Below are 27,262 nucleotides of genomic sequence, written 5' to 3'. Positions count from 1 at the left end.
TAGACAAACCCACCACATGGATAAGTATATGATACTTATAAAAAAAAACAACTTAAAATCAGTACAATTTTTTTTTTGCCTCACCGCTTGATATGCGCAAGGTTTAATACAATAACCTAATAATATCTCGTATGCTGATCGCAGAAGAGGCGTATAAAGTATATTGGGGGAAAATTGATTTTTCACTTCTGAAGCCCCCCCCCCCCCCAACCCGCGCGCTACATAAATAAAACAGGTCAACAAGACAGAGAAGAAAAGAAAAAGACGTAACAACAATACATTCTAATAAAGAGCATTATTGATAATTTATTGTTCTGGACCCATCGATGACAACGTTATGTTGGATCTATATTATTATTTTAGCCTAGTACTCATTGGACCTTAATTTAAAAGCTCTGGAAGGAAATGTTGCTGTCGTGTCTTACAAACTGCAGACATAGCTGTGGCGTCAGTAGGTCGGATGACACCCGATGCAGTGTGGCATCTAACTACTTTTTTGTCTGTGTTAATAAGCCACGTGTGAATATCATCCTTATATAGATACGTAAATAACATCCTTCTATCGATGTGTAATTAACATTATAACGTCACTCTGTATGTGTAAATAGTATTCTTTTATCACTGTGTAAATATCATTATAACATATCCCTTAATGTGTAAATATTCATATATAGTATTATAGATGAGTAAGTAACATCCTTCTATCGATGTGTAAATATCATCCTTCTATGGATGTCTAAATAACATTATAACATCTCTCTCAATGTGTTAATGACATCCTTATATCGATGAGTAAATAATTTAACATCATAACTTCTCGACTCTCTCTCAATGTGTAAAAAAAAACATCATTCTGTCGATATATTAACACCCTATCATCCTCCCAATGTGTAAAAACACAACATTTACTTGTATACAAGTGAGATTATTTTGTATCAATTGCAATTAACCCTTATGTATTGATTGCAGCCCCCTGCCACCACACCCACTTCTCATTGACGCCACAAGACACTGGGTTTTTCCTACCATTCCTTTCTCGGGGCTAGCCAAAAAAGGAATATAAGTATAAGTGAAGACTACCCAGCAGCTATCGTCCCCTCTCTATACTTACACGTCCATATACGATGTCCCACTCCATGGGGGGGGGGGGGGGGAGGTGGGGAAGAGGTTTTGTGGTTCTTAATACTTTTTCGTTTTATAAAGTAATGGTAGAAATAAAATGTAACTTGTTATATAGGCTTACTTATATTGGATTTTTTTTTTAAAAAGGCTATTTTTGTAAATAGTAGGCTTTATAGAAATTGATTATTATTCTCAAGCACAGTTTTTATTTTAAAAAGAAATCAATGTTTAAAAAAAAAAAAACTGCAATTTTGAGAAGGGGAGAGGAGGGGTGGGGGAATGTTGGCTGAGGTCTGACTCCAGTGTGTGCGTGTGGGGGGGGGGGGGGGGGGGGGGAGGGGGGAGGGCGGCTCACGGTTTGTGACGATGTGTAACTGTAATTGGGGGGGGGGTGGGGTCGGGGTTAATATCGACAAAAGACGTGCCGTCATTTACGAATGACCACCCAACCCCACCAACAATGAACCAGCTATACTTACCAGCAAGCGATTCAGTTCTTCATCAGAGGACATAGACAACTATAGCATATAGAGCTATTAAATATAGGCCTTTAAGATAAGACACCCACGTATGGCCCTTATGCAGTAGTCTATTAGACGTGCTAACTTCATGTTTTGCCCGACTACCATAAAAACAATGCCATTTCTTAGCTGCTAAATATAGATGGTAAGGGGGGGGGGGATCATCTATAATTAAACGACGTCACTTTTTAAAAACGAATTTCGCCTTTCCACTCCACAACAATCGACAGAAAATGTCACCCCACCTACAAAACAAAAAATTGAAGTCACACAAAAGCTACCCCCCCCCCCCCCCCCACTAAAAATTGCTATGTATTTTAAAATTTATTTTTTAAAATAGAAAATTCACTGAGCTCGGTCAACATTGAGCATCATCATCTTTTCCCATTAGTGCCCAAGTCACATGGTGCAAGTGAAGTAGATACGATCTGATTCAAAGACCTCAGCATTTAGTTTGGTCTGCACAGCCACCAAAGACAGTCACATGACCAACCACAAAGCCAGTCACACAACTAACCACACAGCCAACAAAGACAGTCACATGACTAACCTCACAACCACCAAAGACAGTCACACAACCAACCACACAGCCACCAGTCACACAACCAACCACACAACCATCAAAGACAGTCACACAACCAACCACACAACCAACAAAAACAGTCACACAACCAACCACACAACCAACAAAGACAGTCACACGTCCAACCACACAGCCACTAAAGACAGTCACACAACCAACCACACAACCACCAAAGAGTCACACGACCAAACACATGACTGCGCTAAGTGGTGTCACTATGTACACAACAGTTGTTGAATGTTAACATAAAAATAATTTTGTCTTTGTTTCACTCAGTACATAATAAAAAAAAAAAAATCATTGTATAATTTTATTAGTTAAACATATTAGATAATTTTTCAAATGTCAAGACTTCTTTTTTCTACTGTAAGGCTTTTCTGTAGATTTATTTCCTTTCATCTTTGACTTTTTCTGAAACAAAAATCCAACAAAACAATAAGACTACATGTTAGCTTCAAGTTAAAGTATGACTGTTCTTTGATTCAGCTAAATAAAATGGCTATAGGCAGGAGACTAATAAAGCATGAAAAAGTAATCTCATTACATCAATAAAATCTTTTAGTTTAGACCAGTGGCCCCTAACTTTTTTGGAGATACCAAACCCCACCAGTTTCAAATGCGAATACACCCAACCCTTCTTATTAGTTCTATCGTTTACACGGAAATAATCCGATATTGTATCATATCTGCAGAGGGTGTGTCTTGACCTACGCTAAAGCCCTGAGACTGACTTACTGAAACCACTGGCTAAGAACCACTGGTGTAGACTCTATCAGAAAGATATGTACTAACAACTAAACTTAAAAGAGCGATGAAACTTTTAATAAGATGAAACAGGCCAAAAGACCTATGACTTACAATGTCTGTGTTAACAGAATGAAATGAGCCTTGCTGTGACCATAAGCAGACCAATGCATCTTCCCCACCTGTTACTAAAGTTGCTGTCTGAAAATTTTAAAATAAATAAAAAAATAAACTGACAAAGGCAGAATACTTTAAATAAAAGTAAAAAAAAAAATTTGTTTTGGACATACGCATTAATCCCTCTCAATCAGTGGTGTCATTTAACTTTTAAATATGTGGTACAGATTATTCCTCTAAATACAATTATATCCATCTGAGTAAGAATTAAATTAACACTATAGTAATGTCTTTTTTACAGTTTCCATGTGCATTTGGTAGTAGATACTACAAGGAATAGAATAACATCTCATATGCAAATGGTGCACAAATGGAGCACCACCAAACACTAAAATGTTATTAGCTTACACCAAAACACCACAAATAAAGCTGATATTACATGAAAAACAAACCACCAACAATACCAAACCACAATCATTTAAAACCAGCCCACCACCAATAAAACCAGCCCCCAACAACAAACAAACCAGCCCCCCACCACAAACAAACCAGCCCACCACCCCAAACAAACCAGCCCACCACCACAAACAAACCAGCCCACCACCACAAACAAACCAGCCCACCACCACAAACAAACCAGCCCACCACCCCAAACAAACCAGCCCACCACCACAAACAAACCAGCCCACCACCCCAAACAAACCAGCCCACCACCACAAACAAACCAGCCCACCACCACAAACAAACCAGCCCACCACCACAAACAAACCAGCCCACCACCACAAACAAACCAGCCCACCACCACAAACAAACCAGCCCACCACCCCAAACAAACCAGCCCACCACCACAAACAAACCAGCCCACCACCACAAACAAACCAGCCCACCACCCCAAACAAACCAGCCCACCACCCCAAACAAACCAGCCCACCACCCCAAACAAACCAGCCCACCACCCCAAACAAACCAGCCCACCACCCCAAACAAACCAGCCCACCACCCCAAACAAACCAGCCCACCACCCCAAACAAACCAGCCCACCACCACAAACAAACCAGCCCACCACCACAAACAAACCAGCCCACCACCCCAAACAAACCAGCCCACCACCCCAAACAAACCAGCCCACCACCCCAAACAAACCAGCCCACCACCCCAAACAAACCAGCCCACCACCCCAAACAAACCAGCCCACCACCCCAAACAAACCAGCCCACCACCCCAAACAAACCAGCCCACCACCACAAACAAACCAGCCCCCCACCATAAACAAACCAGCCCACCACCACAAACAAACCAGCCCCCCACCATAAACAAACCAGCCCACCACCACAAACAAACCAGCCCACCACCACAAACAAACCAGCCCCCCACCATAAACAAACCAGCCCACCACCACAAACAAACCAGCCCACCACCACAAACAAACCAGCCCCCCACCACTAATACCAGCCCACCAGACCTTTTGATCCCAGAGAGAACATCTCACTGTAGCTGTGTGCCCATTGGGGAGGTCAAGTATCTTGCTTTTGTCTTTATAAGACATCAACTTCAATCCTCCCCTGAAAAATTATAAATGTAATAAATGTTAACATTTTTACCAACCATGTGTTACAAAGTAGAATTCATTTTATCAATACTAATATATAAAGGTAATTAAAATTAATATACATATACAAAGTATAACAATGGAATAATCCTTCCTACTCCAAAAAAGTACAATAAACACAATGATAAAATAAAAAACAATGCATTAACTTATGATAAAGTAGAATAATATAATAATTTACTATATAAAGTAGAACAAATAGATAAACAGTGACAAAGTAGAGTAATACTTTAACTTACTGATGAAGTAGTGCAATTAATTAAATTACTATTAAAGTAGAACAATACATTAACCTTAATAGTAAAGTAGAACAATACATTAACCTTACTAGTAAAGTAGAACAATACATTAACCTTACTAGTAAAGTAGAACAATACATTAACTTACTAGTAAAGTAGAACAATACATTAACTTACAAGTAAAGTAGAACAACACATTAACCTAACTATTAAAGTAGAACAACACATTAACCTAACTATTAAAGAAGAACAACACATTAACTAACTATTAAAGTAGAATGATACTTTAACTTACTCATAAGTTCCTGTCAACAAAACAGCGTTCCCTTCTACTCCAGTCAGTTCTGGGATACAATTGACAATATAATCTGATGGCTCCTGTATGATTATGGGATACAATTGACAATATAATCTGATGGCTCCTGTATGATTATGCGATACAATTGACAATATAATCTGATGGCTCCTGTGTGATTAAATCGCTCATTGACATCAATAAAACTACTGAAATGTGTTGGTAGTGTTCTATTTTTTATTTTAACCATTATTTTTTGCTGATTTTGCAAAGACTCTAATGCATTTTTTTTTCAGTAAAGCTATTTGAGCGTGCTAGTAATATAAACTCTCCAGTTGAGTGACTTGTCTTTACCTATTGACCAACACAACAATGTGACCAAATTCACAAAAGACTTACTGTAAAAGTTGATGACAATTCCTCTATAGTACAGCTCGGTTCTCCCTGCAGTAAAGAAACTTTTGTAAAAGTGGTTCATGCATGAAGCGAGGTAACAAGGGAAAAGAGGGATAGATAATATTTAAAAAAAAAAGTTTTTATACAGTTGATAGGCGATGGTGTGGTGAATGGTTTAGAGTTCAGATCCTGTGCTCAAGTCTGTATTACGCCCCTGAATCAACCCAACTCTGACTCATGTTAGGAGAAGTAAAGGCAGCAGGGCATAGAGCTAACAGCACTATCCCATCATATGATGTAGTCACTAAAACAGGCTCTACTTCACCTACTCCATGGACTGTATGGTTGAAAAGTGTACTTTTTTATTTGGAGGATAGACAGAAGCAAGCTAAAGAAGTGTAAAGGGTGCAGTTCACATAAAAACAGTGAAGCAATAGTGGAGAACACTCAATAAACTAAGATGGTTAGTGGCCTATAAATAGACTTGAACCCAACAAGATGACGCCCACCTGCAGATTGTCCCACATGTGGAAGCTGTTGTCACTTGTAACACAATAGACATACTCTGTGCGGTTCTCTCCACACCAGCCTATACAGACCTGCAGACAGACAACAGACGTTTAGTGTTTTAATCTATACCAGGGGTCTCCAAACTTTTCAGCCCGAGGGCCGCATTGACTATCAAAGCAGTTCGGGGGCCAGTTTCTACTAGGCACGTCTTTGATTTTTCAGGGCAAAGTTCCTCAGCTATCACCAACAAATGTTTTTTCCTTGGACAAAAAGATCTCCGCGGGCCAGATGAGAGTATCTCGCGGGCCGCATCCGGCCCGCGGGCCGTAGTTTGGAGACCCCTGATCTATACAGACAGACAACAGACATTTAGTGCTTTAGGCAGTACAGAAAGTTAATGCTAGCTAACTACTGTGAATGCAAAAATGATCTTAAACTACAAGATAGAAACACTATATGGAACAACAGTCAGATGCTGGTGTAATGGATAACATATATACACCAGGTTGGATTAACTGTTATCCCACCAGGTTGGATTAACCGGTAGCCCACTAGATTGGAATACTGATTACCCCACCAGGTAGGATGCCCATAAACCAATTAAGACTTATAAGGTACCTGATATTAGAAGATAAGGCACATGTTTACAGTATCGTACTAGCTATATCACACCTTCATGTTTTACAGATAACAGAAACTGATAAACTCCTCATCTGGTCCAAAAAGGTACTTTGTACTTAAGATTTACAATTGTTGTTTTTAACTTTGTTACTTCAGAGGAATGAAAACAATTTTTGTGTAGACTTGACAAGATACATGTAAGTAATTTTATTAAAATACAAATGACATACAAGCATAAGAAAAAAACAACAACTAAATGTAATTTAACAACTGACTCACTGCATGTAATTTACCAACTGCCAGACTAATTTGACAACTGACTGACTAATTTAACAACCGACTGACTAATTTAACAACCGATTGACTAATTTAACAACCGATTGACTAATTTAACAAATGAGTAATTTAACAAATGAGTAATTTAACAACTGACTAATTTAACAACTGACTCACTGAATGTAATATAACAAGTGACTGACCACACAAGAGAGGGCGTTCCAGGTCATCTGTAGAGCGTCGTCCTCTGTTGTTTCCTTCAGGTCAAAGACACAGACCAGTCCATCAGCGGAGCCAGAGGCCAGGTACTCATCACTGCCAGCTTGGAATTTTACCTGCACAAATACGCGCGGGACAAATTAATCGTTTTTTAAAATTATGGATATTTAGGGCACAAATAAATTCTAAAATTTATTTTAACTATGATATGCAAGAAGATGAGACAGGGTAGCCTAAGTGGTAGAGTGCTAGGTTGATAACCTAAAAGTCTCAAGTTAGAATCCGGGTCCAAGTCAGTAGAACGTCTTAGAGTCCACCAAGCTCTGATGGGTACCTAACTCGTGTTAGGGAAAGTAAAGGCAGCTGGGCAAAGTGCTGACCAAACTTTCCCTTCATATGCCGAGGTCATTGAAACAGATAAACTCTATTTCATCTGCCCCATATGTCTTGAGCATGAACAGGGATGATGACATGTATGGCAAAAATAAATTCCAAAACTTATTTCATCTACCATGAACTATTTCTTTCAAAAATGATAAGAAGCTTTATCTAATTCCTCTTATAGGTCCAGTTCTGAAATGTCTCGGACTGATAAAACAAATCCACTCTTAAATAATTCAAAGAAATGAGACTAAACAAAAGTCAAACCACATAGATAAATGTTATAAAACATGAAGCCCAATTTTAAGGCAAAAACCTCCAGGATTATTCCTCTTGACAAATGAGGTCATCAAAAACTGACCTATAACAAATCCAAACTTGTCAAAGGGTACAAATACAACATACATAATGGGGGCCGTGCAGTTTGAACCCTACTGTCACATCATTGTTCAATTACAAAGAATTTTTAAATACAAACCAAATGAACAGAACAATCATTTAATGAAATAAAATAAAATCTAACCTGTGTGATGTCATCCTCATGACATTCACTGTAACACCCCAAAACATCTGGGTTCCTCACATCCCTAAAAAATAAATAAAATAAAGCTGTCTAATAAACAAATTTGGTAAACACTAAAAATTATTGGCATGGTTAGAGTTTATATCAGTATCAAATATGATATCAGCGATCCTGTCCCTCTAACTGCTGAGGGCTGATGCAATACTTTAAGAGGAATAAATCTATGTGTTACCAACTGTGTATTTTTAGTCGCATGACCTTGTTTTCTAAAACAGAGTTATTTAAAAGTAAATAAAGTAGGCGCTATATTTCTTGGATCTGAGTTGTTATGTCACTCGTTTTTCCATGCTACCAACCAGATGCTCCAATGCATGCAGTATGTAAGTCTAAGTTAGTCACCCTCCGTAAAGTGAGGTAGACATCCTTTGGCAACTGCCTACGTGCCGGGGCGCTGCAGGGCTCTCTGGGGAGCCACTAATTATACTACTGATGGGCCGGCCCCTCGTTCAGCTTAATCATCAAATGCCATGTACCACTGTGTCCCTATAATATAGTGCTCTTTAAAATAAATGTATTCTCTTAATTTTTAGAACTGTAGGCTATATTTCAGGGATATAATTTTTTTATGGATGAAGGGAAACAACCAAGTTAATATTTATTGCAAAATAATCTAAGCATGGTTAACTCCCCTGAAATGCAATAAAATTCCGAATTTTAAAAAATTATAAACAAAATCCTACTCCGCTTTTAGAGTACTTAATCTTGATATAAATAAATTGGAGATATATCCAGGTAATTGTCTTTTGCACACACTAGGATATAAAGTAGTAGTAGTTAGTCTGATGCTCTAGTAAGGTATAAGCTATCTGAGAAAAGCTTTCTAGCTAACCTACAGCTAGTTTTTTTCAAATCACCCCTCCAATACTCATCTAGCTAAGTGTTTAATTTACTATTGTATCAATGGCATCAAATGGTGAAAGAGTCTCAAAATGGTCAATAAAATCATGTGCAATGTTATTAAAATATGTGTCGTAAAAACGTAATTATGCGTATTGAACAATATAACGGAAGTTGTGTGGTCGAGTCAGTAATGCTCATGGTTGCTAAACTGAAAAATCTTGAGTTCAAGGCCCTGGGCAGATGAGGCTCGATAGCTGGGGACAGCAACTCTTTTAAGAGAGACAACTCCATAATAAAAAAAACTGCTGCTTCGTATTTTGTTTTGGGTTGGAAAAGGCTATGAAAGCAAATCCGAAAAGAAAAGCAGGTTGAAATCTGAGTCAATGGCGCCTCACCAGTTGACATATAATACTTAATTGTGTTGGAGGGGGATCCCTCCTAACACTAGAATTAAAAACGAAGAAGAAGAAAAGAAGAAGAACAATAAACTTGTGTACTCACCAAAACATAAGATAAGCATCCTTAGCACTTTCAGTCCCCACACACAGTAACCTGTCTGATTGGCTGACATCCAGGGATAAAAAATCAGCTTGTACAGAATCTGGTGCTACAGATACATATAGTAAGAATTAATTTAAGATAAATTTTACAAGTGGTTAACTGGGCAATATGCCTAGCTTTGAATAAAATTTAAAAAAAAAGGGATGAAATTTATTCCTAATTATAACCCCAGTATCAACTTTTATATAATTGCTAATTTAACCTGTTTGGCTTATGCATGGATAATACTATTACAGAGTTACATAAGTATAAATATTACCACCTTACAAAAACATCTGCCTGAGGGCTTGACCTCATACTTTCGGGTTAGCAACCATGTTCTTACCTGCCCAACCACACCCAGAGATACTGCCATATTTACAGATAGCATTTTTAAGAGGTCTATAATGACACGCATCATTTGTCAATTAAAAACAAAAATTTAGCATCCTTATTAAAGACAAAGGACAATATATAATTTTTGAATTTAAGAACTAAAAAATTTTTCCTTACAGTTGAAAGTTTTGACCTCTTTGTTAGTTTTTAGTCTTGTGTCCCAACACCTACAATATACAAACAAGAGTTAAAATTATTTATATTTCTAAAAACTAGTTTATACAAAATAAGGAAAAAAATAAGTGCCATATTTCCTTCATGTTCATTACAATTAGTTTACAACACGTTGTAAAACAACTTCTGAAGATAATTATGCACATTCAGTCTAGGTTGTAAAAAAATTAAAAACTCAGATCTACCTTGTGGTCCTATCCCTAGATGTAGAAAATAAAAGATGACTCTCTGTTTTAGCAAACTCAACTTTGGTTATGGTATCTTGATGACCTGAAATAGTTGAATCTTTGTTTTAGTAAACTTAGTGATTACACTTTGTTGAACTGAAAAAGATGACTGTTTCAACAAACTCAGAATGTGTCTGGGTACCCTGAGATGACCAACACAAATAAGGAGAAAAGAGAATCCAGAATAACGTATGCATGAACTAAAATCAGCATAACACTATCATCTTAAAAATTTCAAACTAAAACACTGGTTTTCAACTCATCAACTGCTGAAGCTACCAGTTAGTACAGATAACCAACATCAGAGAGATCTATTTTGATACAAAGACGCAAGAGTAAATTTAGATCACCTACCTGAGAGCACAGATAAGGGAGTTAATCTCTCTCTAGACAGTATTTTGATGGTCTTGTTGCTACAAGCTGCTGCTAAAAGAGGATCTGATGTGCTGGAATATTTAAATGGGAATAAGGTTATTAATTTTTGCTTGTTAAATTTGCATTAACATTTTATAGTTCTGTTATAATTTTTTTTAAACTAAACATTTTTAACATATTGCAGGAATTTCTAAATGTATACACAAAAAAGAAACTGAAAATTATGTTGATAATATTTTTCATATTTTTCTCACAAATTTTTCAAGACTTCCAATGCATAAAAAGAATTTTAATTATATTTTTCATTTTATCACTAGTGATGTGACAGCAGCTGTTTATAAATATATTTAAAAATAAAAAGGAAGGCAGTTCATAGATGACTTGTATCAAAATCAAAATTTATAACAACTGGGAAACAACCCTATCACTTACTTGTTTTGCTGTGTTATGTCGAGGATGTAGTCTGGTTCTGACTTGGTTAGCTCTACAGCTGACTTGTCTGCTAGCTTCAAATTTTGCAGCGACCTCATCATTGTCGACCAGTCGTCCATTTTCCTATATATATATATATATATATATACATATACACAAACTCATATATATATATATATATATATATATATATATATATATATACATATGTATAGAGTGTACATAATAAGGAATATTAATTTTAGAACTTGCTAAAACAGCGCCTCCTCTCTGTACAACATTTGAAACAATTACTTGAATGTTACACTACAACAAAAGTAACAACACCTATGAAGGTGTTTAGATATGCATTTTTGTTTTAAATGAAAGATAAAATGTGACTTCAATTTAAAATTTCTTTTTTTGGATTTCAAATCAGCAAAATCTCTATCTAATAACAACTTTTATGTTATTTGTTTGGCTTTTTTGACTTCTATTCCAAGCAAAGAGAGATTTTCACTCGTTCTTGGCCAGTGTAGCTGCTTGTTCTTTATTATTTTAAGTTTGAAAAATGATCTTTCTGCTGTAGTCACAGTGACAGGTAGAGTAAAAAATAAAAATATTGCAGTTCAAAAAAACTTGAAGATATTGTGGAGTACTTGATGAAGAATAGCTCAGCCAAATCTTTAATTGTTGAAATTTTCACAAGTAAATCATTTAACATTGATGCTAACATCACTATTCGTAAAGGAAATTCTGCTGAAAGATCTTCTTTGTGTTTTAATTGTAGAGTTTCAGCAGATTTTAAAATATCTTTTTCTTGCAGTGGTACTAACTGCAAAGGAGCTAAAAAAGGCGAACAAAGTAGAAACCTCATGCATTCAATAATATCTCTTTTCTATTTGATTGATAACAATAATCCAACACAAAATTACACACACTAACTCAAAAGTCATCTTAATGTTCAAAACAGTGGTCACAGGATAGTTCATAAATTCTTTTTCTTTTACTAGATTTTGCCTTCTCCATGGAAAATTTGGATTGATCTCCCATTTGTCCGCTATTTGTATTGCTTCATCTTTAACTAAACTGTATTGGTTTCTGTATTGTTTTAGATTTGCGCGTGCAGTTTGTAGAGAATCAGATGCTATCATTTCTAAATTTTGTGTCTATGATATTGTTGATGGGATATGCGATTCAGTCAATACCTTGAACAGAATCACGCAAATAAAAACAAATTCAATTGTATTTATGTGGGTCTGCAGCCGTATTGTTTCTTCTCATTAATCTTTCTAAGTACTTCTTAAAGATAGTTCGATCAAAGCTTTCATTCTATCTAAAAACCGAAGCTTAACAGCCAGAAGAGAAGTATATCTTCCAGCCAAACGTGCGGGATTGAGTCGTTTAAGGGTAATCTTTGACGCTCCTGTAAATTGTGATAGTAAGTCCCACCTTTTTATGCTGTTGCCAAAGTACGAATAAATATTTTCCAATGTAGCGAAAAATGTAGAAACCTTCTTGCTGTTCTTGACGTCATCATTTATCACAAAATTCAATTTGTATGGAACACAGTGAATATACAGAGCGCTTGGAACATCATTTCTCAAGACAGCTTGAACACCATTGTACACCCCACTCACAACACTTGCACCATCATAGGCTTGTTGTCTTCGGCATTTAGTTAGGCTAATATCATTTATTTTAAATAACTTTAAAGTTTCTTGATCGAACTCCATTGGCTGAATGATCTGTTCCATTTAAACCCTAAAAAGACTTCTCTTATTTCAAATTATATAGGTTTATTTTTTTATCGTTTAGAATGATCTTCAGGTATCAAAACACTTGACTGAGTTGGTCTTTATTTGTAATATCCTGTGTAGTATCCATAATAATGGAATAAAAGAGCAAGTTTTTAATTTCAGCGACAAATATAGCCTGTAGGCGTGTTGCTAGGCAATGTATTTTATTTTTATTTTTTAATTTGGGGCTTAAATATTTCGTAATTTCGTAGTTCCGTTTGGCATGGTCAAAACTTGTTTCATTACGTTGTCATACTGCTTAGATAAAAGATTTACTTAGCGAGAAAATTTCCATTATACTATCCATGCAGTTGTTCACAGTGTCGACGAAAAGACAAACAGTTTTTAGAAAGCATTAAAGTAATGTTAGCAAGCCAATCTAACATTTGCACCCAAAGATCTGTTTCTCGTAGTAGGTCGTAGATCTACCTGCATTGCTTTGCTCGTAAAGAAAAACGCTCGCTCCTCTGCTCATATCTGAAAAAAAATCTAGTATGTCGAGGCCGAGGCGCTCGTATGTCAGCATCAAATGTCATGTCTAGGTACCACTGTATTTAAAAATAGTGTAGTGAGTGTAGTGTGGTGTGTGTAGCAACAGTACAGAAACAGTAACAAAGTAACAACGCAAGAAGAATATTAGACAATTAGTATTAGAGTAAATTAGATAGAATAAATTAATAATTAATTATTAGTTAGTTTAGGCCTAATATTCTAATTTTATATATTTAATATATATTATTAATAATATAATAAATTGGTAATCTATCGTTTTAGGTACGTAAAATCGCCCGCGACTAGTAATGTGAAAAACAGGTGACTCCTTACATTTTAATAATTATTTCACATTTTGAGGAGGATTTACGTTTTGAAAAATACAAAAATGTTTCCTTGTTTCATTTATGTACCTGTTTTTAAACAATTGAATTAAAACTTTTCAGTAATAAATGTAGACTAGCGATGTTTCCAACAGATGCAACCATGCTCATTTACTATAGCAGCCATCTTGTTAACGTTTTATTTTTATAGACTTATAGCGCGAGTTCAGGCGGAAGTCACTCTATTTTACAAATGGCTGCTGTTTATATAGGAAATCTTGCTTGCAGACACTGCTGTTTAAAGTTAATTTCTGGCCTATATTGATATATTAATATTTAGCCATTGATTTAGGTTTATTATTCATTTATCTATAATCTATAATATTTGACACAAACATATCACAATATACTTCTATTACAGCCTTGACAATGAGGTAACGTTTTCGTACATTAATAGCCGCGGGCGATTTTACGTACCCAAAACGATAGATTACCAATAAATTTAATAATAATCTAGCAATCTAGCTAGTAGAGCTAGTTTAATAACATTAATAAGTTTAGTTAAATCTAGAATTCTAGAACTCTCTCTCTAGGAATTACTAGAATCTAGATCTAAATGTCTACGCTTGAACTAGAATATAAATAACAAAGTAAATTATATAATCTAGACTTATTCTAGATAGATTTATTTTACTTTACAAGCAGACACTCACAGACTTACATTGAAGATTCACTAGTTACACGCTTTTTAAAATTCCTCTTTCGTTTTGCGACTTCCGGTTTGTAATTATGGATAAATTAAAATCTTGATTTAACTTTTAACAAACTAAGATAAAAATGACAAAAAGGTTCCAATAAAACCAACGAAATATAGATCTAGTCGAGTAAAAAAAAATGCATAACAACAACAATAACAACAATACTACAACTATTACTGTTAATTAATAAGAAAGACAACAAAGCATAGGCCTATACAATCAGTGGCGTCATCAGGTTGGGTGACACTTGGTGCGTAAACCATGGTGCAACCCCCCCCCCCACCTAATGTCATGTAGCCTATATTATGTTGTGCTAAAAATAGTCAAAATAAAAATAATCACATTGAGTTGCCCCTTATACAAAAACGACGTTAAGAAAATAGACTGCTGCTGGACTTTACGAACTTTTTAAACTGTTTTCTACTTCAAATGTGGGACGCGAAAAAAAAAATAGAGAAAAAAACCCCTAAAACAAAACAGGCAAAAACTATCTGTTTTAGCTATATTTAGATTGGGGGGGGGGGATTAATAGTTTGCATCGGGCGCCCCTGAAAGTGCCCCCCCCCCCCTTCCCCACTTTCCGGAGAAAAATATCTGAAAGAAACCCTGCTTCCTGTAAACCATTGTTGTCCCGAAAACTTAAAAATAACACATTTTTAATGGGGTTTAAAAAAATAACCAAACTAGATCTGTCCGTAGAGTCAGTCTCAAATTTCGCGCCGAGTGGTGCGCAATATGAAAAAAAAAATCTCACCGACATCCGTTTATGTATGTCTAGGGTCTAGACAGGATGTTTTGGTGTCAACATAGTTTAACCTAGTTCATTGGGATGGGGGTAAATCGTGTCTTGCCTTTCTCAGCATTTCATTAGCATTTTTAAAAGAGAAGGTAAGTTTGGTAGATTCAGTTAGAATTTATCTATCAATATAATATGAGATTAAGTAAATAAAATCTAGACTAGATAAGACTAGATATAGATAAGATTATAAATAGATCTAGAATCTAGCAAAGTATAGTTCCCTTTCCAACCTTACTTTACGCCATGGGGTGCAGTGGCGTCGCTAGGTTGGGTGTCACCGGTGCGGCACTTCGTGTTGTCACATACCCTCCCCCCCAAGAAACTATATATATATATATATATGTGTGTGTGTGTGTGTGTGTATGTGTGTGTGCGTTTGTGTGTGTCGGCCTACTTAATAGTAACGATGTTTATCTATAGTCTGTTAATAATAGAGTTAGATGTAGCATTTTTTTCTCTAAAGTTAGCATGTTTATGTCATAGTGTCACCCCCCCCCCCCACATTCTTGTAATAATTGTCGATTTTTACTTAAAAGACTATTTAGCTTTAATTAATCATTAATGGAAATGGCAAAAAAAAAGCATTTTTCTTCTGTACATTTTGCAATTTTTTGTCATGGTGTCACCCGGTGCGGTCCGCACCCCCCCCCCGCCCCGCCCTCGCTACGCCTCTGATGGGGTAAGTCGTAGGGTTCACCTATTTCCGTGACCTCGGCATATGAAAGGATTATGTGGTCAGCACTATACTCAGCTACCTTTACTATCCTTGACGTGTCAGGTACCCATTAGAGCTGGATGGACTCAGGGACGGTCTACTGACTCGAATTCCAGTCTTTCGCGGAAGCAGTCGTCTGCTCTACCATTCGACCATTCTAAATAGAAAAATAGGAAGATAAATAAGAAGTAGAGATCAGTGTTGAAGCGTCGATTGCAAGTATAACTACCCTAATCCCTACCGTAATGATAGAACCCTAGCCCGATTTACAATTATTATATTTTACCCCAGTGGCGTAGCCAGGATCGTCTCAAGGGGGGGGGGGGGTTCCAATTTTTACCCGGGGACAAACTTTCGATTTGCACCCCCCCTCAAACTTTCGATTTGCACCCCCCCTCAAACTTTCGATTTGCACCCCCCCTCAAACTTTCGATTTGCACCCCCCCTCAAACTTTCGATTTGCACCCCCCCCTGCCCACGCCACTGTTTTATCCTGTTCATATCACTGATCGGTGACGTAGCTATTCTTAACCTTTAGTCTAACCAGCGACTCTGAACAAAAGCAACATAGGGTATATAAAACTATTTTGTTGTTGTCAAAATGGATCTGGTATTGGTACATCTAAAAAAAAACCACTCGATTGTTCTGGTATCGATACCGTGCCCTTGACCTAAACAATTGTCCTACCATGGCGTCCTTATTAATTCATCACGAGCTGAAAGGAAGTCACGAAGTTCAACTAAACTTAACAAGAATTTGTTTTATTTAACAATTTTTGTCCTTTTTAAAAAAATGCAAGATTATTTTTTTACGTCACACTTTCTCAACCACTTCTCAAAGCAGAAGTCCGAACCTCGCTTCCAGTGTGTTTCTTTCAGGCACCTTTTATAAAGGGGGTGGGGGTGGGGTGGGGACCAGTAGCGTAGCGAGGGGGGGGGGGGCGGGCGGGGGGGGGACATATGTCCCCGGGCGCCGACCTTAGGGGGCGCCAAAATGGGTTGGAAAAATAAATTGAAATGTTGAGGGGGGTGCAAATCGAAAGTTTGAGGGGGGGGGTGCAAATCGAAAAGTTCGTCCCCGGGCGCCGGGAAGGGTCGCTACGCCTCTGGTGGGGACGATAATGGCGCCTTCCCCGGACACACAAAAATATAAAAACTATAAAATTCAAATAGAAAATGTATACCATTGTTCGCTCACGGAAATTTCAAATGCACTCACGCAAAATAATATCTGAGAGAAACACTGTCCCCCCCTCCCCCACCACCTATCCGTTTGTGAGGTCATTTATGGACACCCCCTCCTTACCACGAGTTTCCCCACTTGCAGGCGGTCCTAGGCAACTCCGAAAGATGTCGCTGAGTGTGGCAGTCGTTGGCGCGGGTATCGTCGGGCTGTCGTCTGCCATCAACATCCAGCTGCTGATTTCCGGTGTCAAGGTGACGATCATAGCCGACACTTTTGGACGGGACACGACCTCGCCGCTCTCCCCCGGGATCTTCCTGCCCATCCCGTCCAAGATCGACACGGACCGCGTGCAGGCCAGGTATTGAGGTGGGGGGTGGGATGGCGCGGGGGGGGGGGGGGAGGGGTGTGGCGTGGGAGGGGGTAGGGGAGGGGGTGGGTGTCGTCTGTTGCCTGGGATGGCTCTAGAGCTAGAGAGACGATACAGAAGTCTATACCAGAGACGATAGGCAGATATATAACCAGAGTTTCTTCCAGGGATCTATTCAGGGAAAAACCACCGCCCCCCCCCGGAAAATGTAGTCCGCCCCCCCCCCCCCGAAAATATCAAGTGCCCCCTTTCCCCTGAGAGAAAAGTCTGGAAGAAACACTGTATATTACTATTAGAGTGTTATAGAGGCAGCTTCAGTTGAGAGGCTATAAGTAACTAGACAGATATAGTAGTGGTCAGGGTGTAGAGGTAGATATATTCAAGAAATCTCATAAGCGTTATGTAGGCAGAATATATTAGATTTGTCTTAAGTTATAGAGACAGCTTCAGTTGAGAGGCTCTAAGTTATATAGGGAGATATAGAAGTGGTCTAGGTGTAAAGGCAGATATATTAAAGAAATCTTGTAGAGTTATATAGCCAGATATATTAGAGTGGTCTTTTGCTATAGCTGCAGATTCACAAGAAATGATTACATTCCATCTTTTACTCAATACATTCCATCTTTTACTCAATACATCCCATCATTTACTCAATACATTCCATCTTTTACTCAATACATTCCATCTTTTACTCAATACATTCCATCTTTTACTCAATACATTCCATCTTTTACTCAATACATTCCATCTTTTACTCAATAATTCCATCTTTTACTCAATACATTCCATCTTTTACTCTATACATTCCATCTTTTACTCAATAAATTCCATCGGGGAAATCGGACACTGGTAAAAGTATGTATTTTCAATATAAATTCTATTTCGTCGGGAGCGGGGGAGGTAGACATTCTTCGTCTGGGGGGGGGGGGGGGGGGAGAAGAAGCCTGGAACTATAGAACTATTAGTATTATTAGTCAATAGATTCCGTCTTTTACTAAATACATTCCATCTTTTACTCAATACATCCCATCTTTTACTCAATACATTCCATCTTTTACTCAATACATTCCATCTTTTATTCAATACATTCCATCTTTTACTCAATACATTCCATTTTTTACTCAATACATTCCATTTTGTTCTGGCCAGCGAGTGGCTCATCGATGGATGGAAACATCACTTCGAGATGGCCAACTCCCCCATGGGCCAACTCTCTGGCCAGACCTTCATGTCGGGTTACTGTCTGTGGTCCAAGGTCGTCAGGGGCGAGTACATCATGTCTAACCTGGTGAGCGACTACAAGCCGCTCACAGAGAAGGAGATCACGGAACTCAACTTTCACTGCAGGTCAGCCGGTGTATTTGTGTGGGTGTGTGTGTGTGGGGCCATAGGTGCGTGGGCATAAAACCCATGAGGTCAAAGGTATTCGTACCGTGTGTTGTTGTTGTGTTGTTAATTTTGTTGCTGGTTAACAGTTGATGTTGGGATGGAAATTTAATTTTGGTTGAAAGTTGAGGTGCTTAGATTGATTTTTTTTTGGGGTTGCGGGTTAATAGGCTTAAGATTGATTTTAAAAAAAATGAAAGTTGATAGGTTTAACATTAAGTGTTTTGGTATGAAAATCGATAGGTTTAGCATTAAGTTATTTGAGATGAAAGTTGATAGGTTTAACATTAAGTGTTTTGGGATGAAAGTTGATAGGTTTAACATTAAGTGTTTTGATATGGAAGTTGATAGGTTTAGAATTAAGTTATTTTGGATGAAAATTGATAGGTTTAGCATTAAGTGTTTTGGGATGAAAGTTAAAAGGTTAAACATTGATTTTGTTTTGTTGAAAGTGGATACTCTTACAAATATTTTTTCGTTAACAGTTGACACTGATTAAAACATGAAGCGGCTAATTAATAGGCTGCTGCACATAATAAATTGTTAAGCTGAGATCTAAACTGACCTTTTAATGTTTTATAAAGAAAGCTGTTTCAAAAACACAACTTGCAAATTTAAGGGGTGGGGATGGTGTGTAGAGGTATGATACAGATTTAGAGGAGTGTGTGTGTGTGTGTGTGCGTGTGTGTAGGGGGCAAGCATCACTAAAAAAGCGTGACGCCATATAGGATGACCCCCAAAACTTTTATAAACAATGAATTTGTACCCCCGTAATTAAAACAAAATAACATACACCCCTAAATATAGATTTATAAGGCTTTTAGTTTCTTTAACACTTTTTTTTTACAGAAATAAAAAATAAACAAACAACCAGCTAAAAAACAAAATGTCTGACATTTCAGATTTGGCGCCAAATTTACGACAGTAGTGATCAACCGGACCAAGTACTTGTGCTGGCTTATGAAAGAGTAAGGGGGATAACTCAGTTACGATAATTGTTTAGGGAGATTAAGGGAAATAACTCACTACGATTATTGTGAAGGAACTCGCCTAAAGAGACGTAATAAAACCCTGAATGCTGACCAACGAGATCACTAGTGACACCCTGTGCGATGACTGAGGGTGTCGCCCCACCTTCTTCAAGAATTTTGGTATCGCCCCTCTGCCCAACTATTTTATAAAGTTATCTGGTTAAATACGATTTTCCTCTGCTCTCTTCCCCTAAATGATGCCCCCCCCCTCTTTCTGCGGACATAACCCCACGCACCTGTTCACACTTAACCTAACCTTTCAACTCATCTCTAGATTTTGTTTCCACTTTTTTAAAGATTTAAATTTAATGATTTTTTTTTCAGATTTCGCATCAAGGGCGGTAATCTCATCTTCGACACGGTCTACTCTCTACAAGAGGTAAGTGTTAGAGGGAGGTTGTGCGTGTGTGTGTGTAGGGGGGGGGGGGGGTCGGGGTAATGCTGGAGGCATGACGATAAAAGGGGTGTGTATGTCTAAATGCACTGCTATACATAGCCCTACATAGTATTTCTAAAATTATATATTATGCATAATTTGTTAATTTTTTTTGAGTAATACAATTGATTACAACATATTATTTCTTTTTTTTTTCTAATGATTTTGACGTAACGGAAAAACCAAACTATTCTTTTATTACCTTGTACCGATGATTTATTTCAAGGGAAGTAATAGTTGCAGATGCATCTTTCGGTTAAAATATTAATTGTTGCTTCCCTTGGCTTATACTACGACCAACCGAGTTTGTTTTGTAAACCACAATTTCGAACATCGTGGATTTTATCCTCGTTCTTTGCAGCCTGGCCATAGGGTTTAACTGTCTAGGATTAACATTTTAGATTTACCATTTGGGTGCAACAGTTGGTTTTAAAAATGCTAAATTACCGACTTTTAATTAGCTTTACGGCAAGTACGACATAGTGGTTAACTGTACAGGCAAGCGATGTCGGGAACTCACAGAGGATCCCCTGGTGGTGCCGGTCAAGTCTTACGCCGTGCAGGTCAGTTTTGATCGTGTTGGTTCATCATCATCATCATCATCGTCATCATCGTCATCATCATCATCATCGCCATCGTCATTGTCATCGTCATCGTCGTCGTCGTCGTCATCATCATCATCATCATCATCATCATCATCATCATCATCATCATCATCATCATCATCATCATCATCATCATCATCATCATCATCATCATCATCATCATCATCATCATCATCATTTCCCGTCAGCGCCCAGCACACATGGGACCGTCACTGAAAGTTTCTTCCGTTTCTGTCGGCCACTGACAAATTCCTTGGCAGTTCCCAAAAGATACTTCGATTCTAAAGTTTTTTTTTTTGCTGTACGTCTTCATGTCTCTCTAGGCATTCCATTTTTTCCTATTCCCTTGCTGAGTCCAATCAGTTTATCGCAGTTGCTGTCATTTCATCTGTTGTCGTCTTTAATGCCCATCCAACGCCTTTTTTTTTCTCGAATACTCGCGAAACAGCTTCCATTTCAAGTTCTCAAGTAAACTTTAGAGAGAGATGGTATTGGGATGCCTTTATCCATCTCAGGCACTTATTTTTTAGAAGGAATTCAGTCAATGATCTGGTGGTGGTGTTGGAGTTTTTCCAACATTCGCTGTCATACATTAGGATGCTTAGGACCAGAGGCGTAGCGAGGGGGGGGGGGGGGCGGGCGGGGGGGGGGGGGGGGTGCGGACCGCACCGGGTGACACCATTTAGGGGGGTGACACCAAGGCAAAAAATAGCAAAATATATAGAGAAAAACTTGAGGGGGGGTGCAAATCGAAAGTTTGAGGGTGTGGGGGGGGGGGTGCAAATAAAAAAACTTGAGGGGGGGGGGGGTAGCAAATCGAAAGTTTGAGGGGGGGGGGTGCAAATCGAAAATTTGAAAGTTTGTCCCCGGGAAGGGTCGCTACGTCTCTGGGGGGGGGGGGTGACACCATTAAGTGCCGCACCGGGTGACACCCGACCTCGCTACGCCACTGCTTAGGACTTCTCGTGTTGTCTAAATGAAATAAGATCTGTTTTGATGTACTGGACATTTAATGGAAGACAGTCCATTTAAACAACTAGAAGATCACTGAATCAAAAGATTTGACCATTCCTCATTGCGTTAGTTTCCTAAAGCGACCATACGACTGAACATTTTACCGCACCATCTCATCCACAACCACATCTTAAATCAACCATCCCAATAGACAAGCATCACATGAAACAAAACGATCACCACACAAAACCAACACCCCACAAGTCGATCATCATCACCACACTACACCCCAATGATCAGTTACCACACAATACCCCAATGGTCGATCCCCACACAAAATACACAAGACGATAACCACACAATACACCACCAGCCAGTGGCGTAGGCAGGGGGAGGTTAGGGGGGGTCATAACCCCCATAGACCCCTCGGTGTATATATAAAGTATGAGGGGGGGGGTGTGCAAATCAAAAGTCTGAGGGGGTTGGTGCAAATCGAAAGTTTGAGGGGAGGGGGTGCAAATCAAAATTCTGAAGGGGGGGGGGTGCAAATCAAAAGTCTGAGGGGGGTGGGTGCAAACGGAAAGCTTGTTACCGGGTAAAAATTGGAACCCCGCCCCTTGAGACGATTCTGGCTACGCCACTGCCACCAGCTGACCAACACACACCATAGTGTCGACGCTGACTCAGGCTCTAGCGAACACCGACTTAGGGGCTGAGGAATAGGGCGCCTTTTATCTGATGTTTTTTTTCTATTTCCATTAATTTACCACTGCAAATAGGTAAATCACACTACCTTTTCAGGTAGATCACGAATGGAAAAAGGAATTCCTAATGACGGATCACGACATAATGATTCTACCACAGTACGTATAGTCGACAACATTTTCTGGGGGAGGGGGGGGGGGGGCGGACACTGGTAAAAGTATGTTTTCGATATAAAATCCATTTCGTTCGGGGGTGGGGGGGGGGGGGGGGCATAGACTTGCCTGGAAGAAACTCTGAGTCTATTGTGGGCGAACATTGGTAATACCAATACTACGAAATGTTAAACTCAATTTTGCTCTAATCACTAACCGATTGAACAATTCAAGTTTCAATTTGTGTTGATTGGGTGCTTTTCTTTATACCGACTATTAGTTTGGTCATTCTGGGGGAGGGGTGTTCTCTGTGAGGTGTAATGGATATGTGGGGTGGGGCGGGGGTTCAGAACCTATAGTGTTGGTGCCCATTGAAATAAAACAGGTTTTGGCGACTAGCGTAGACAGCCCATCTTTTACGTTATTCTCCTGCATCTGATTCCATGTCATTCACGAGATCCAACTATCGATAACTATCAGAACCAAAAGTTTTAGTTTAAATGTAATAAAAGTTGCTAAAATTCAGAAAATTTGGTCTCTTTAGGAAGACTTAAATTTCCCCAAAAACTTATTTTCAAAATAATTATTTTGGCGGGTTGGGAGTTGTGGGTGGGGGTGGTGGGAGTGCTAGGACTAATATTTCTCACAAAACTTAGGATGATACATCCGATCCTTTCTCCTCGCTAGAAGAGATTCCAATATCGTAGACGTTGGCTTTTACTTGGAGCCGGACCAGTACGAGGTTGCCATCGACGAAGAGAAAGTTGAATTGTTCCTGAACAAAGCCAGGGCCTTCGTCCCCCACATTGTCGTGAGTATCTGGTTTTTGTAGCTGTATGGTTAGGGAGTAATTGTTGCTGGGTACTGACTTTTAGCTGGGTATTGGCTTTATAACTGGGTACTGACTTTATAGCTGGGTACTGACTTTGTAGTTGGGTACTGAATTTTAGCTGGGTACTGAATTTTAGCTGGGTACTGACTTTATAGCTGGGGGCTGACTTTGTAACTGGGTACTGACTTTGTAGTTGGGTACTGAATTTTAGCTGGGTACTGACTTTATAGCTGGGTACTGACTTTATAACTGGGTACTGACTTTATAGCTGGGTACTGACTTTATAACTGGGTACTGACTTTATAGCTGGGTACTGACTTTGTAGCTGAATACTGACTTTGTAGCTGGGTACTGACTTTTAGCTGGGTATTCAATTTGTTGCAGGGTACTGACTGACTTTGTAGCTGAATACTGACTTTGTAGCTGAATACTGACTTTGTAGTTGGGTACTGACTTTGTAGCTGGGTACTGACTTTGTAGCTGGGTACTGACTTTTAGCTGGGTATTCAATTTGTTGCAGGGTACTGACTGACTTTGTAGCTGGGTACTGACTTTGTAGCTGGGTACTAACTTTGTAGCTGAATACTGACTTTTTAACTGAATACTGACTTTGAAGCTGGGTACTGACTTTGTAGCTGGGTATTAACTTTGTGGCTGGGTACTGACTTTGTAGCTGGGTACTGATTTTTACTGAGTCTCCACCAAACACAACACGCGATTTGATAATGTTGCTGTATATTTTTCGCGGAATACAAGCTATTTGTACATATAAGCTACTAGTGTATGCTAGTTAATTTATGTGTACAAGCCACTCGTTTGTACAAACTACTAGCGTGTACAAGCTACTCGTGTCCTAGTGTGTACAAGCTACTCGTGTCTACAGGCTATATGTGTGTACAAGATGCTATTATGTAAAAACTATTTGTGTGTAGATACACATTATTTTTGTGTATACACTATTTGTATACACAAAAACCTATCGTGTACACGCAACTAGTATGTACAAAGCTTTATTCTAACTCCCTGTTTCTGCCCCACACCCTCAGGGCGCCGAAGTTGTGGCCAAATGGGCGGAGAGGCGACCCTACAGGACCCCACCCCGGGTGGAAATGGAAATGATCACGTGCCTCAGCGGTCCCATCCTCCCTGTAGGTAGCTCTACCTCATTAGTCACAAATAGGTCATTAAGTTAATTAACCTGTTGGCAGCTAATGAAGTCACGCAGATTCAGAAGAGCACAATGATGAGGGCTTTTGGATTTGATCTGATTGTACATTTTTCCTGCTATGATACTTTTCAGTTTTTGATTATTTTCGCTGTTTTATAATTTTAACGGTATGATACTTTTAGCTGTCTAATACTTTTAGCTGTATGATACTTTAAGTTGTATGATACTTTTAGCTGTATGATACTTTAAGTTGTATGATACTTTTAGTTGTATGATACTTTTAGCTGTCTAATACTTTTAGCTGTATGATACTTTTAGCTGTATGATACTTTTAGCTGTATGATACTTTTAGTTGTATGATACTTTTAGCTGTCTAATACTTTTAGCTGTATGATACTTTTAGCTGTATGATACTTTTAGCTGTATGATACTTTTAGCTGTATGATACTTTTAGCTGTATGATACTTTTAGCTGTATGATACTTTTAGTTGTATGATACTTTTAGCTGTCTAATACTTTTAGCTGTATGATACTTTTAGCTGTATGATAATTGTAGCTGTATGATACTTTTAGCTGTATGATACTTTTAGCTGTATGATACTTTTAGTTGTATGATACTTTTAGCTGTCTAATACTTTTAGCTGTATGATAATTGTAGCTGTATGATACTTTTCATTGTAAGATATTTTTTCGCTGTGCAGAACTTAAACGTTTTTTTTAAAAATGTGACACTGTACAGAGCCTGTAGATTTTTTGAATGTACTACTCTTTTACTGAAGATCGTGTCACCCCCCCCCCCCCCACGTATAGATACCATACTTTAAGATTTAAGACATGTCATCTCCCCCCCCCCCCCCTTTATCCCCAGGTTGTTCACACCGTGGGTCTGGGCGCCGAGACCGTCTCCCTCGCCTGGGGGGCGGGGTCACAGGCCGCCCACCTAGTCCAGGACATTGCGCGACTCATCAAGCCTTTCGCGCGCGTCTGGCGGCCATTTCTCACTCTGGGGTAACCGGAAGTCAACAGTCCGACACGCTACTTTTTTTTTTCCCAATGAAGGTGATCAAATATTTATCAAGTCAAATCGTAGTTCAATCATGAAGCCCCCTCCACCATTTTGTATATTGTTGCTAATGTATTTGTATCAGAAGCTGGCTAACTGAAATAAACACCAAACAAAATAATTTAGTGGATGTTGCCTAATATGATCAGAGCTTATTTATATCATATAGTCTACTTTACCCACGTATGCCCTTGGCAGCGTGTTTACTGTTTTGATTTTTAGTAAAACAAATACCATGAATATATGAATCTAGAAAACTTGTTAGTGTAGTTTATATATATATATATATATATATATATATATATATATATATATATATATATATATATATATATATATATATATATAGCCTTTGTCCAGACAAATACAAACTACTACCTCGTAGTTGTTCGATTTTTGGAGTTGTCTTTTTCTAGATGGGTTGCTGTCACTAGCTATCGAGCCTCATCTGTCAGGGGATCTGAACTCATGACTTTCCGTTTTATCAACCGTGAGCTTTACTCGCCCGACCACACTGACCACTAACACATTGCTTAAAGATATGTGTGTGTGTGTATATATTGTGTGTGTGCGTGTTTATGTGCGTCGGAAAGCGCGTGGTAATGAGTTTTTGGCACACCTAGTACTAGTTGTAAATACGACTTCATAGTTTTAGTACAGAGTCTGCATATGTTACACTACTACACGGAATTCAGGTTCTGCAAGGACATGGCAAGAGCCTTAGAACAGGTGCATTGAGAAGTAGGTAAATGACGTCACAGGTCACTCACTATGTAAACATAGTTAACATGCTTTCATGTTTATCGCTGTGGTAGTTGAGGATTCCAAAAATTCACGTTGTACGATCGGCGATCGGATATGTTCAACTTTTGTCCAAAAATGTAGCATATTCATTTTTATATCTATAATACTATAGCGTCAGAAAAAAATAAAATTAATTCTGAACAGTTCAAGTTTCTTCAAATATTGTTGCAGGCTGGTAGGTTTTTAAAAAATAAATTGAAGACATTTTCACAATAGACTAGCGCTTTGCAGACCGGCAAAGTTCACCATCATGGCGTTGCATGTAAACATCACATGTTTGCAAGGGGTCTCTAAGTTCCTCTGGTCGCGAAATGATAAATTGTGCTGTCCAGGTTGACCAATGGTTAAATTAGGGGTGGGGAGCGAGAGGGTATTTATATATCTACCGTGTTTAGATAGATTAGTTGCGTGTTTAATTTCTAATCGCACACTCTTATTCGGATAAATAAAAATAAATAGAGTTTTTAAAACAAAATAAATAAAACAAACAAAGAAAGCAAACAAACAC

General features: G+C 38.4%; 2 protein-coding genes across 4 annotated transcripts; one reads left to right on the top strand and one right to left on the bottom strand.

Moving 5' to 3' along the window:
• Window positions 1-2,522: 2,522 nt before the first annotated feature.
• LOC131930799 (WD repeat-containing protein 89-like) lies at window positions 2,523-14,568 on the bottom strand. 2 transcript variants are annotated; one of them, XM_059287423.1, is made up of 14 exons: window positions 14,515-14,568; window positions 11,201-11,323; window positions 10,748-10,839; window positions 10,352-10,436; window positions 10,110-10,159; window positions 9,558-9,663; window positions 8,157-8,220; window positions 7,237-7,368; window positions 6,136-6,225; window positions 5,630-5,674; window positions 5,231-5,313; window positions 4,550-4,649; window positions 3,085-3,171; window positions 2,523-2,637 (listed from the first exon to the last, which is right to left on the bottom strand). In XM_059287423.1, coding segments are annotated over exons 1-14 (1,125 nt in total). In that variant the 5' UTR covers window positions 14,517-14,568; the 3' UTR covers window positions 2,523-2,571. The 2 variants fall into 2 exon arrangements, with proteins under 2 accessions (XP_059143406.1, XP_059143407.1); XM_059287424.1 differs by having other exon boundaries at window positions 14,507-14,552.
• Window positions 14,425-26,061, top strand: LOC131930800 (D-aspartate oxidase). 2 transcript variants are annotated; one of them, XM_059287425.1, is made up of 11 exons: window positions 14,425-14,443; window positions 15,330-15,439; window positions 17,393-17,609; window positions 18,768-18,965; window positions 19,907-19,972; window positions 20,360-20,414; window positions 20,933-21,034; window positions 22,832-22,893; window positions 23,575-23,698; window positions 24,766-24,867; window positions 25,756-26,061. In XM_059287425.1, exons 3-11 carry the CDS (start codon window positions 17,416-17,418, stop codon window positions 25,897-25,899), a joined length of 1,047 nt encoding a protein of 348 aa, XP_059143408.1. In that variant the 5' UTR covers window positions 14,425-14,443; window positions 15,330-15,439; window positions 17,393-17,415; the 3' UTR covers window positions 25,900-26,061. The 2 variants fall into 2 exon arrangements, with proteins under 2 accessions (XP_059143408.1, XP_059143409.1); XM_059287426.1 differs by lacking the exon at window positions 14,425-14,443 and having other exon boundaries at window positions 15,326-15,439.
• The last annotated feature ends 1,201 nt before the right edge of the window (window positions 26,062-27,262 follow it).

This window comes from Physella acuta, unplaced genomic scaffold (assembly GCF_028476545.2).
Source record: "Physella acuta isolate Inbredline_101_S28 unplaced genomic scaffold, ASM2847654v3 ptg001851l, whole genome shotgun sequence".
In the NCBI taxonomy this organism is placed as follows: domain Eukaryota; kingdom Metazoa; phylum Mollusca; class Gastropoda; family Physidae; genus Physella; species Physella acuta.
The sequence above is the reverse complement of the archived record's forward strand: the minus strand, read 5'-3'. Positions and strand labels throughout refer to the sequence as shown.